Source organism: Schistocerca nitens, chromosome 6 (assembly GCF_023898315.1).
Source record: "Schistocerca nitens isolate TAMUIC-IGC-003100 chromosome 6, iqSchNite1.1, whole genome shotgun sequence".
Lineage (NCBI taxonomy): Eukaryota > Metazoa > Arthropoda > Insecta > Orthoptera > Acrididae > Schistocerca > Schistocerca nitens.
In genome coordinates, this window is record NC_064619.1 from 469,265,561 (window position 1) to 469,278,935 (window position 13,375).

At 43.1% G+C, this 13,375-nt stretch overlaps 1 protein-coding gene across 1 annotated transcript in view; it reads right to left on the minus strand.

The window, feature by feature from the left end:
- LOC126262382 (probable cytochrome P450 304a1) overlaps nt 1-13,375 on the minus strand; it is a 99,642-nt gene that overhangs the window by 47,441 nt on the left and 38,826 nt on the right. Inside the window, exons 3-4 of the mRNA XM_049958979.1 lie at nt 11,116-11,406; nt 7,398-7,515 (exon numbers count right to left, since the gene is read on the minus strand). Coding sequence (XP_049814936.1) covers nt 7,398-7,515; nt 11,116-11,406 — 409 coding nt within the window. The remainder of the gene's footprint in view (nt 1-7,397; nt 7,516-11,115; nt 11,407-13,375) is intronic.

Sequence of the window (13,375 nt, forward strand, 5' to 3'; positions counted from 1 at the left end):
GTGCAAAGTCACTGTGCCAGGTTAGTGTAGTGATTAACTTACCTGCCTATTGAGCAGGAGACCTGGGTTCAAATTCTGTCATCCTGTCCTTGGTACAAATTCTCATTTGCGACTTCCACTACAATCTGCATTAAAAAAAAAATGGTTCAAATGGCTCTGAGCGCTATGGGACTTAACATCTATGGTCATCAGTCCCCTAGAACTTAGAACTACTTAAACCTAACTAACCTAAGGACAGCACACAACACCCAGCCGTCACGAGGCAGAGAAAATCCCTGACCCCGCCGGGAATCGAACCCGGGAACCCGGGGCGTGGGAAGTGAGAACGCTACCGCACGACCACGAGATGCGGGCACAATCTGCATATATTTGAACATCTATGCCTGGGTTTCAGGCAGGCTTCCCCATTTTTTTCAATGCTGAGATGCCATTTCAATACATTTGGAGAGCCTCTGCAATGCTGTTCGAGTTTAAGTGGAATACCAGGGTGTGAGGTGTGAATGAGTATTTGTATTGAGGAGGGAGTCATGCCAAGGTAGTCCATGCAGCTGTGCAAAGCCACTGTGACGTAGTGGTCAGCGCATCTGCCTAGTGAGCAGTGAACACTGGTTGGTACCCAGGACACGAACCAGGACCACTCTGTTTTGAAGGTCGTAAAGTGTCAGTCGTCCCCATGGGCCTTCGGCGTCCTCTCGTTTCACTTCTTGAGGAATGTCAGGGTGCTACCATCTTTTACTCTGACATCTTTTACTGTTCAGGAACATCATCCGTTGCTGGAAACATCTAACATTTTTCGAGTGGAGTTGTCATAGTTACAGCGCCTATTGTGCCTCTCTCACTTCGGCGCCGCAAGAGGTGGCTTGGGCCATTTGTGCTCTAAACTGTCTCTAGCCCCCTCCTTCTGGATTTCGTGCTAAACTTGGTCTTCTAAATTCGTTGTCTCTCGTTCTGGCAGATGACTCATGGACAGCTGAACTGCTGGAAAGTGGTTTTTATCCTTGTACCTTAAGTCCTCAATTGTTTGTTGGATATATTTCAATCTCTTTCTTCCTCTAACAGTACTCCTCCCGCTAGTACCACTAAGGTTATTTCCTGATGTCTCAACATATGCCCTATCATCCTGTTCTTTTCTCTACTCAGTAATTTCCAAATATTCCTTCCTTCGCCGATTTTACGGAGAATCTCCTCATTTCTTACCTTACACGTCCACCTAGCTTTCAGAATTCTTCTGTAGTACCGCATCTCAGATCCTTCGATTCTCTTCTGTTCCAGTTTTCCTGTAGTCCATGATTTGCTACCGTGCACTACCGTGCTCCGAACGTACATAATCGCAAATTAATTACTCAAATTGAGAGTTATGTTTCATAATGGTAGACTTTTTTGGCTATGAATGCTCTCGTTGCCAGTGCTAGTCTGATTTTGTGTCCTCCTTGTTACTTCTCATTACTTTTACCTTTCTTCGGTTTATCCTCAGCATATATTCGATGCTCATTAGACTGTTCATTCCACTCAACAGATCCTGTTATTCTTCATCGTCTTCACTGAAGATAGTAAGTCTTATCATCGATATCCTTTCGCTCTGAATATTAATCCCACTCTTGCATCTGGCCTTTATTCCAGTCATTGCTTCTTCGATGTACAGATTAAACAGTAGGGGCGGAACACTGCATCCCTGTATTAATCCCTTTTTAATCCGAGTACTTCCGTCTTGGTCTTCCAGTCTTATTGTTCCTTCTAGGTTCTTGTACACATTTTATGTTAGTCATCTTTCCCTACAGCTTATTCCTATTTTTCTCAGAAATTCGAACATTTGGCACCATTTTACATTCTCTAACGCTTTTTCCAAGTTGACAAATCCAATTAACCCTTTCGCTCATGGTGTCCTCATATAAGGACATACTAAATAAATGCTTAGTATATTAAAATTCTTTAAATTTAACCATTTGTAATTGCTGTCCTCATATTGTCACAAGCAGAGAGCTTATTTGAGAACAGTGTCGACGTCTCCTGTCAATCTGTGGAACCACAAAACAAAACTGAACGTGCATAGTCATATGGAGGCTTCGCAGTAACCTTTGTACCTCCCATCAGCCGGTTAATGTCTTCTGAGTTTAAGTAAAAATTTTTATTTGTGCGTACAGAAAGGTGCATTCTTGAAGGTGAAAACTAAAGGTGTCTTTCAGAGCAAAAGGTGACATATTTATGACTTTATACATGTCTCCAAATGAGGACATTGTGACTGAAAAGTTGTAATAGTATAGAAATTTAGGACATTATTTCGCTGTCTTTTTAGTCATCTTACAGTGATTTCACAATGCCCCGTGTCCAAGATAGACGAAGGCCACTTACAGAAGAAGACATTATAGAGCTCCTGAAATTGACGATCTATCCGATGATCCTGGTGATAATTTTGAACAAGAAGACACTGGTGGAGGTAATGTTAGACGTTTTATATCAAGCGGTATATTGTAAGCTGAGTAGCCTAGACGCAAAGCACGCTAATTGCATGATGAGTGACACTGAGATAATCACGAAACACCCGTCCCATCCAAACGACAATGCACTGGCAGCAAGAATGTTATTGTTGCGTACGAATTTGTTACAGCGCAGCCAACCTAAAGCTGAATAAGAAAAATACCCATTCTAATCGTAATAGACTGAAAGGTAGCTTTAAATGTCCAGATTGTTAAGTCTGATATCTGTTCACGTGCTTTTTATCCGAACATGTCAGGGCGACAGACACGCCTATTGGGCATTTACCAGGCTTTGCACCTGAAGACAACATGCAGTTAGCTGCTTTTGAGACTGAACACGATTTTCGACTGCCATTTTCGATGGTTTATAGTCGGTTTTGGAACCTGAAAGTGGACGCACGTTTGCTCATGCAATTGATATGCATGTGTAAACGCATGGATTGAGTATAAGAAAAACGCATCAGAATTAGGTGTTCCTAAAAATAAGAGCCTTGTTTTGCTTCACTTCAGGGCAAGTGTGGCCAAAGTACTGACAAAAATAGATAAACCAGCTGCCTGGAAAAAGGGGCGTCCCACTAGTGAGAGTCCAAGTACTTCAAAACGAGCCATTGCGGAAGTTCGTCCAGAAGCTGAAGTTCAGTTTGACACCGTTGGGCATCTTCCAGGCGTCAGTCACAAAAAATCATTTGACAGGTGCAAGAAACCGGGTTGCAAAAGCAAAACCAAATTTTATTGTGTTAAATGTATTATTCACTTACGTCTGGGTAGAAAAAATTGTTTCTTTATCATTGTTTATGAGTGTAAAACCATAGTTTATGTATATAATCATTAAGTAAGCTTTGTGTAATTTATGTATTTTGGTGAAATACAATCAAATAAAATACTTAGACTTTTCGACATATACTGCACCCACTTGAACACAATATCCTCATCTGGGGGCGCGTTGTATCCCCCCTTGGGGGGCACCTCGGAATATTTTATACATCTGAAAAAGCATAATTTAATTCGAAGAACTGGATAGCAAAGGCATGATTTTTTTTTCAGGAAAAAAATAATTCGTGATCGAAAAGGTTAAAGTGTCCTGACTTTTCTTGAGTCCTGCTTCCATTATCAGGAGCAAAGTCATAACTGCCTTAATGGTGCCTTTAACTTTCCTAAAGCCAAACTGACCGTCGTCTAATAGTTCCTCAATTTTCTTTGCTACTCTCCTGCATGTTATTCTTGACACCAGCTTGGATGCAAGAGCTGTTAAATTGATTGTAAAATAGTTCTGAGACTTATCTTACCCTACTATATTCGGAATTTTTCCGAAAGTCATATGGTAAATCGCTAGCCTCAGACAGTCTACACACAAACGTGAATAGTCGTTTTGTTGCCATTTCCCCCAATGATTTCAGAAACTCTGATGAAATGTTATCTATCCTTTCGACCTTATTTGATCTTAAGTCTTCCAAAGTTCTCTGAAATTCTGACTAATACTGGACCCCTTACCTCTTCCATCTCGACTCCTGTTTCACCTTCTATCAAATCATCAGGCAAGCCATCCCCCTCATAGAGCCCTTCAGTGTACTCTTTCCACCAACTCGCTCTCTCCTCTGCATTTAACATTGGAACTCTCATTGCACTCTTAATTTTACCACCCTTGCTTTTCATTCCACTGAAGGTTGTTTTTACTTTTCCATAAGATAAGTCAGTCTTCTCCACGATCATTCCTTTTTCGATTTCTTCACGTCTTTGCTGGAGCCATTCGCATCGGCTTCTCCAAGTTTCCTATTTATTTCATTCGTAAAGGACTTATATTGCTGTATTCCTGTCTTTTCCATTTTGAATAGTGTATTTGCTATTACTAATTCAGATAAACTGCAGAACTCTTTGTCTTTCTCCTCTCTCATTCGTGCAACTGAAACCATATTCTCCCGTAATTCTCTCTTCTATTCCTTCATCGTTCCAGACCTCCATTAGATTTTCATCTCCCTTTACATACTGAATTACCCGTTCAGTATCCTCATAGAGTTTCTCTATTGTTTTACATTCTGCTTGCGACATCGGCTTGTATACCTCAAGTTGGGAGCGTCACTTTGCTGACGAAGCTGATGAGAACAACCGTACCACTGACCTATTCACTGCTTCTCTGTTAGTTTCACGAGGACGGGGACAAGTTGGTTGGCGTTGGAGGCGTCTTCTGCCACATGCTGGGTCTGGGGGACTCTCGACTTTGCTTCCTCTGCTACCTGTATCTGTCGTCCCTCCTCACCTCTGTTTTAAATGCTTTTTGATGCGGTTTCCATCTTTTTCTAGCGCATTCTCTTCTCCGTTTGACTATAGCGGATCAGGGGTGGGACGGCTGTGGGAGGGTCTACTGCCTTCTTACGTAGAGCCTTGAGGGACCTGCTGCCCTTCAATTGACGGTCCAACTGATTTCCATCATATTTTTAATCTTTTCCCTTTTAGTATTCTGCATCTCTCGACCACAAGGCATTCTTCACTCTGTGCAGATGAGGTTTCTCTCGCCATGGGTGAGCCCCGGTGACCACTCGTCTTGTCTGACCTCCGTATCGTCCTGATTCATCTACTTTTACTTCTCCATAAATCGTTTAGCAGTTCTGGAAACAATATTGCCTTCAGTGCCTCGATTTTTCCACTCCTACGTCTTTCTTCATCTGATCGCATTCCTGGAAGACTATACTAACTCCAGATAAATGAGCTCTTGACCAAGGGACTGATAATTTCGCTGTTTATTCCCTTAACTCCTAACCATCCAACCAACCAACCATAAACTCACCATTCTGAGGCTGTGTTCCGTCTCTAACAACAGCACCGTCAGAGGAAGGCTATACAGTAATCTTTCCTACCCGATGTCGCTCATAAAACACTACTAAGATATGTTTGAGCGACTGCTTTTTCGTAAGGGTCCTCCAGCTATGACTGATGATTTTTTTGTAGACTCCTATGTAAACTGAGGCTCAGCAGAAATATATCCATGTTCCCTTTGAAACCATGGTCCGATTTTAGATTGCATCAGGGGTGGAATTTACACTAAAATGAATTCTTAGAATCATTGGCCATTCTCTAATTTCTTGTCAAGCATGTTGAACATGATGATTCATTATATTCGGAATGGTAGTAATTATCTGTAAACAAATTGCAGAACCAGCTGCAATTCTATTTTTTAACATCGCGAGCGGTCTCAGCCTCCAAGGCCATTTTCAGATAGTTATGTGAATAACATATTTATGTTGTTGTTGTGGTCTTCAGTCCTGAGACTGGTTTGATGCAGCTCTCCATGCTACTCTATCCTGTGTAAGCCTCTTCATCTCCCAGTACCTACTGCAACTTACATCCTTCTGAATCTGCTAAGTGTATTCATCTTGGTCTCCCTCTACGATTTTTACCCTCCATGCTGCCCTCCAGTACTAAATTAGTGATCCCTTGATGCCTCAGAACATGTCCTACCAACCGATCCCTTCCTCTAGTCAAGTTGTGCCACAAACTACTCTTCTCCCCAATTCTATTCAATACCTCCTCATTAGTCATGTGATCTACCCATTTAATCTTCAGCATTCTTCTGTAGCACCACATTTCGAAAGCTTCTATCCTCTTCTTGTCTAAACTATTTATCGTCCATGTTTCACTTCCATACATGGCTACACTCCATACAAATACTTTCAGAAACGACTTCCTGACACTTAAATCAATACTCGATGTTAACAAATTTCTCTTCTTCAGAAACGCTTTCCTTGCCATTTTGCCATTGCCAGTCTACATTTATTATCCTCTCTACTTCGACCATCATCAGTTATTTTGCTCCCCAAATAGCAAACCTCCTTTACTACTTTAAGTGTCTCATTTCCTAATCTAATTCCCGCAGCATCACCCGACTTAATTCGACTACATTCCATTATCCTCGTTTTGCTCTTGTTGATGTTCTTCTTATACCCTCCTTTCAAGACACTATCCATTCCGTTCAACTGCTCTTCCAAGTCCTTCACTGACTCTGACAGAATTACGATGTCATCGGCGAACCTCAAAGTTTTTATTTCTTCCTCCTGAGTAGTCCCCGCCAGGAGATCCGAATGGGGGACTATTTTACCTCCGGAATATTTTACCCAAAAGGACGCCATCATCATTTAATCATACAGTAAAGCTGCATGCCCTCGGGAAAAATTACGGCTGTAGTTTCCCCTTGTTTTCAGCCGTTCGCAGTACCAAAACAGCAAGGCCGTTTTGGTTAGTGTTACAGGGCCAGATCAGTCAATCATTCAGACTGTTGCCCCTGCAACTACTGAAAAGGCTGCTACCCCTCTTCAGGAACCACACGTTTGTCTGGCCTCTCAGCAGATACCCCTCCGTTGTGGTTGCACCTACGGTACGGCTAGCTGTATCGTTGAGGCACGCAAGTCTCCCCACCAACGGCAAGGTCCATGGTTCATGTGGGTTGTGTAGCTTTATCAAAATGGCCTTAATTGCCCAAAGGGGTTGTGGTGTTAAAAAATAAAACCGAAACTGATGCTTCAATTTGTCTCCAGTGTTAATGATTTGTGTGTTACCATGTCACTTCTGTATGGCATGAAGTTCATTTCTGTCACGTGTATTCCTATTGTTGTTACAATTCCTAAAAACTACAGCGTAGCAACAGATAGACTTCAATATTTCACTCTGACAACTAGCATGACATCTTCTTTCACTTATAATGTAAGGAAAATAATGTAATTAGGGGCTACAGTAACAGATACGAAAGTTTATACACTCGGTCCTTTTCGAACATGCTGTTCATTCGTATCTCAGGATAGTGAGGGATAGCTACGAAGATAACTACATAGAGAGAGAGACTGCTCGGGAAATAGACGTTCCTGTAATTGATTACTTTTAAATTAACTTTATGCAATTCATTTCTTCATAGATGTGAGAGAAACGCGTACTTACTTGAAAAGAATGTTGGTTCCTCAGTCTTTTGTTTTTTCATCATCTCTTTCAGATATACATCAATGAAATCTCTCATATCATCGTCACACAATGTATTTTTATGTTCATCAACCATTTGCTGTAAGAGAAAGAACAGAATGTTAAAAAATATAGATTTTAGGAGGCAGCTCGGAAGAAACACACGTTGCATTTGCAAATGATGGAGAGAAATACAAATAGTAGCTTTGACGGCGTCTGTGAAATAATTAGTTAATTTTTCCGTTTTTTTCTTACTTTATCTCACGAGCTAGTCATTTCATATGCTTTGCATAAATGATTCTGTAATACGTATAGACTGCAGTGAGTTACGATCTTTGAGATGTTCTCTCTGTGATGTCTGGCAGGAACTTCGTTGTGCATTTCTGGCGTACCGGCTAAACAGCGCTTAGACTGTCTGCAAGAACGTGTAACGATACACGTGTCATCAAAACACTAAATAATACCTTAGATAACAGAATTACCAAATTTTGATCAGGTAAACTGTTCATGTATATTCATGATAACTCTGAAAAGTAACGTTTGACACTGCTGAAAAAATGGGTGGGTTACGAATCACCGTAACGTGCTGCAACGGTATAATAGAAATGGCAAATAACCTAAGTTATAGATTTACTAAAGTATATTAAGAAATAACTAAATATATTAGGGTCTGTTTATTTTATTAAAAATCTTAGAGTGTTACAACGACTGTAAACTTATGTGTTGTGTATTACAAAGAGTCATGCCTTTAGAAAAAAAAATTGTTAAGCGAATTCCTGCATATTAATCTGAGCGGTGGTAGACGGCCATTTTTGAGAAGAGATAGCCCTCGACCAAAGATTGTCTAAGTAGTTAGAAGTAGTGTGAGCACAGTGCGCTTATATGGTGTTTGCGTGATGAAATTCGAGTACTGGTAAAATCAGCCTCGGATGTCTGTTGAATATAGCTACTATTTTATAAAAAGTGCAGCTAAACTGTGTGTTAAGAGAGAAGAAGTTTGCTCCGGCTTATTGTGGAATAAAAAGCCAGTTGTATTGTGGATCGTGGGGATCTGCAAGCTGCGAGAGACATATTGCTAGCTACAGGTACAACTGAAGATCCTGTAGCATTCTGAGCCACAGACAGTAACCTGCCACTTCACATTTCAGTAGCATTTTTTAAAGAAGCTTGGAAATAGCTGAAATTCGACAGTTTTATTTGTACTTATAACAATGTTATTTTGTCTGTGCTACAACGTAAAGTAGTTTTCAAGCAGGGAAGCCATATTAGCAAAACGTGTATAAGCCATGACCTAATAAGAACTGTAAGTTGAGTGATAATATACTAGTTATTTATAAATCAAATGCTTATTTCGTGTGTTTATTTATGTATTTAAGAAATCAACATCCTTATAGTTTCAATGTTTTAAACCAAAGATTCTTTTCAGTGATAAAAACTGGTATTTATTTGAATAAAAAATCGTTCGCCGACTCACACTGAAATTTCATATACTAATTAATGGATGCTGTTTGTCGGTGTTACTGTTGAGAACATGACACAGCAAGGTAAAGTGAACTTTTACGTCTTTTCTTCAGAAAACTCTGACGACTGGTGTACTTCGCAAATGGAAAGTAGTGGCGCGTGATCAAAACGAGCTTGTGTTAATTAAGGTACGTATAGGTAGTAATAGGGAACCATTACGTATTTTCTGGTTACATATTGCTAAGTGTTTAAACTATTTCATATCTTGTCTGAGATATTTTTATAATTTAAATGTTAAATATTCAGATAATGATCTACAATGCTTATCAGGTTACTCATTAAAAGTTTATTACTTTAATTTTGATGAAAAGTGCTGTGCTATTTAAAGCAATTACATATGTGTGAATATAGGAACATTAGTATGAGGCATTCCTGCGCATTTAACACGGAACTCGCATTAGGGAGCACGACAGTTCAAACCCGTGTCCAGCAATCCCGGTTTACGTTTTCCGTGATTGCCCTAAATTGCTTCATGCAAATGCTGGGATGGGTCCTTTGAAAGGGCAAGACCGATTTCCTTCTCCATCCTTCACTAATCCAAGCATGTGCAATTTTAATGACAATGTAATTGAGGGATTTCGTAATATACAGGGTGTTACAAAAAGGTACGGCCAAACTTTGAGGAAACATTCCTCACGCACAAAGAAAGAAAATATGTTATGTGGACATGTGTCCGGAAACGCTTACTTTCCATGTTAGAGCCCAATTTATTACTTCTCTTCAAATCACGTTAATCGTGGAATGGAAACACACAGCAACAGAACGTACCAGCGTGACTTCAAACACTTTGTTACAGGAAATGTTCAAAATGTCCTCCGTTAGCGAGGATACATGCATCCACCCTCCGTCGCACGGAATCCCTGATGCGCTAATGCAGCCCTGGAGAATGGCGTATTGTATCACAGCCGTCCACAATACGAGCACGAAGAGTCTCTACATTTGGTACCGGTGTTGCGTAGACAAGAGCTTTCAAATGCCCCCATAAATGAAAGTCAAGAGGGTTGAGGTTAGGAGAGCGTGGGGGCCATGGAATTGGTCCGCTTCTACGAATCCATCGGTCACCGAATCTGTTGTTGAGAAGCGTACGAACACTTCGACTGAAATGTGCAGGAGCTCCATCGTGCATCAACCACATGTTGTGTCGTACTTGTAAAGCCACATGTTGTAGCAGCACAGGTAGAGTATCCCGTATGAAATCATGATAACGTGCTCCATTGAGCGTAGGTTGAAGAACATTGGGCCCAATCAAGACATCACCAACAATGCCTCTCCAAACGTTGACAGAAAATCTGTGTTGATGACGTGATTGCACAATTGCGTGCGGATTCTCGTCAGCCCACACATGTTGATTGTGAAAATTTACAATTTGATCACGTTGGAATGAAGCCTCATCCGTAAAGAGAACATCTGCACTGAAATGAGGATTGACACATTGTTGAATGAACCATTCGCAGAAGTGTACCCGTGGAGGCCAATCAGCTGCTGATAGTGCCTGCACACGCTGTACATGGTACGGAAACAACGGGTTCTCCCGTAGCACTCTCCATACAGTGACGTGGTCAACGTTACCTTGCACAGCAGCAACTTCTCTGACGCTGACATTAGGGTTATCGTCAACTGCACGAAGAATTGCTTCGTCCATTGCAGGTGTCCTCGTCGTTCTAGGTCTTCCCCAGTCGCGAGTCATACGCTGGAATGTTCCGTGATCCCTAAGACGTCCTGTCGGGACACCTTCGTTCTGGAAATCTGTCTCGATACAAACCTACCGCGCCGCGGCTATTGCCCCGTGCTAATCCATACATCAAATGGGCATCTGCCAACTCCGCATTTGTAAACATTGCACTGACTGCAAAACCACGTTCGTGATGAACACTAACCTGTTGATGCTACGTACTGATGTGCTTGATGCTAGTACCGTAGATCAATGAGTCGCATGTCAACACAAGCACTGAAGTCAACATTACCTTCCTTCAATTGGGCCAACTGGCGGTGAATCGAGGAAGTACAGTACATACAGACGAAACTAAGATGAGCTCCAACATGGAAATTAAGCGTTTCCGGACACATGTCAACATAACATATTTTCTTTATTTGTGTGTGAGGAATGTTTCCTGAAAGTTTGGCCGTACCTTTTAGTAACACTCTGCGTAGGTCAGGCGCAATGCCCTGCGCAGCTCACCTCGCAGCGGAAGCGGAAGTGGTCGCTGTTGTGCACGGTGTCGAGGTAGCCGGAGAGCCGCGGGCAGAGCGCGGCCAGCCAGGGGTGCAGCGTGACGAAGCCGCCCGTGGCGTCGGTGGAGCGCAGGAAGCCCAGCCCGGCGCGGCCCAGGGCGCGCGTCGCCGCGTCAGCCTCCCTCGGCGCGCGGCCGCCGTACAGCGCGGGCAGCAGGCAGTTGCTGGTCGCCGGGAAGAGAGCCTCGGGCAGCAGCAGCCGCCGGCCGGCCGACGACGGGCACTCGCGCACCACGCCCTGCCGGCACACGGCGCACTGTTAGCCCAGTCTGAGGAACGGAGTCCCCAGGCTTTTCTTCTGAGGGACCCCCTGGGAATCCTGGTACTCTGACGGGACACCTTACCGAGTGTCCCAGAAGTCTTACCCTGATTACACACATTCATAAGGCATGATTCAAAAAAATGGCTCTAACCACTATGGGACTTAACTTCTGAGGTCATCACTCCCCTAGACTTAGAACTACTTAAACCTAACTTAACGTAAGGATATCATACACATCCATGCCCGAGGCAGGATTCGAACCTGCGACCGTAGCAGCAGCGCGGTTCCGCACTGAAGCGCCTAGAACCGCTCGGCCACCGCGGCCGGCTCATAAGGCATGAAATATGACACATACCCAAACACTTTTATTTTGAATTGAATGTGACATATTCAACTTTTTGTGTGCATAAATAGACTACCGGCAATTTAAATTGCTACACCAAGAAGAAATGCAGATGATAAACGGGTATTCATTGGACAAATATATTATACTAGAACTGACATGTGATTACATTTTCATGCAATATGGGTGCATAGATCCTGAGAAATCAGTACCCAGAACAACCACCTCTGGCCGTAATAATGGCCTTGATACGCCTGGGCATTGAGTCAAACAGAGCTTGGATGGCGTGTACAGTTACAGCTGCCCGTGCAGCTTCAACACGATACCACAGTTCATCAAGGTGTATTGTGACGAGCCAGTTGCTCGCCCACCACTCACCACACGTTTTCAGTTGGTGAGTGATCTGGAAAATGTGCTGGCCAGGGCAGCAGTCGAACATTTTCTGTACCCAGAAACACCCGTACAGGATCTGCAACATGCGGTCGTGCATTATCCTGCTGAAATGTAGGGTTTCGCAGGGATCGAATGAAGGGTAGCGCCACGGGTCATAACACATCTGAAATCTATTGTCCGCCGTTCCAAGTGCCTTCAATGCGAACAAGAGGTGGCCGAGACGTGTAAACAATGGCACCCCATACCATCACGCCGGGTGATACGCCAGTATGGCGATGACGAATACCCGCTTCCAATGTGCGTTCATCACGATGTCGCCAAACACGGATGCCACCATCATGATGCTGTAAACAGAGCCTGGATGCATACGAAAAAATGACGTTTTGCCATTCGTGCACCCAGGATCGTCGTTGCGTACACCATCGGAGGCGCTCCTGTCTGTGATGCAGTGTCAAGGGTAACCGCAGCCATGGTCTCCAAGCTGATAGCCCATGCTGCTACAAATGTCGTCGAACTGTTCGTGCACATGGTTCTTGTCTTGCAAATGTCCCCATCTGATAGCTCACGGATCGAGACGTAGCTGCCCGATCCGTTACAGCCATGCAGATAAGATGCATGTCATCTTGAGTGCTAGTGATACGAAGCCGTTGCGACCCAGCACGGCGTTCCGCATTACCCTCCTGAACCCACCGATTCCATATTCTGCTAACAGTCATTGGATCTTGACCAACGCGAGCAGCAATGTAGCGATACGATAAACCGCAATCGCGATAGGCTACAATTCGACCTTTATCAAAGTCGGAAGCGTGATGGTACGCATTTCTCCTCCTTACACGAGGAATCACAACAACGTTTCACCACGCAACGCCGGTCAACTGCTGTTTGTGTATGAGAAATCGGTCGGAAACGTTCCTTGTGTATGAGAAATCGGTTGGAAACTTTCCTCATGTCAACATCTTGTAGGTGTCGCCACCGAAGCCAACCTTGTGTGAATTCTCTGAAAAGCTAATCATTTGCATATCATAGCATCCTCTTCCTGTCGGTTAAATTTCGCGTCTGTAGCACATCATCTTCATGGTGCAGAAATTTTAATGGCCAGTAGTGTAATTACTGTTATTTTGTTTGCCACTGGGCCCAGTAGCGTAACAACAGCGGCTTCGGGTACGATGTGGAAACAAATTCTACATCTATATCTACATGGATACTCTG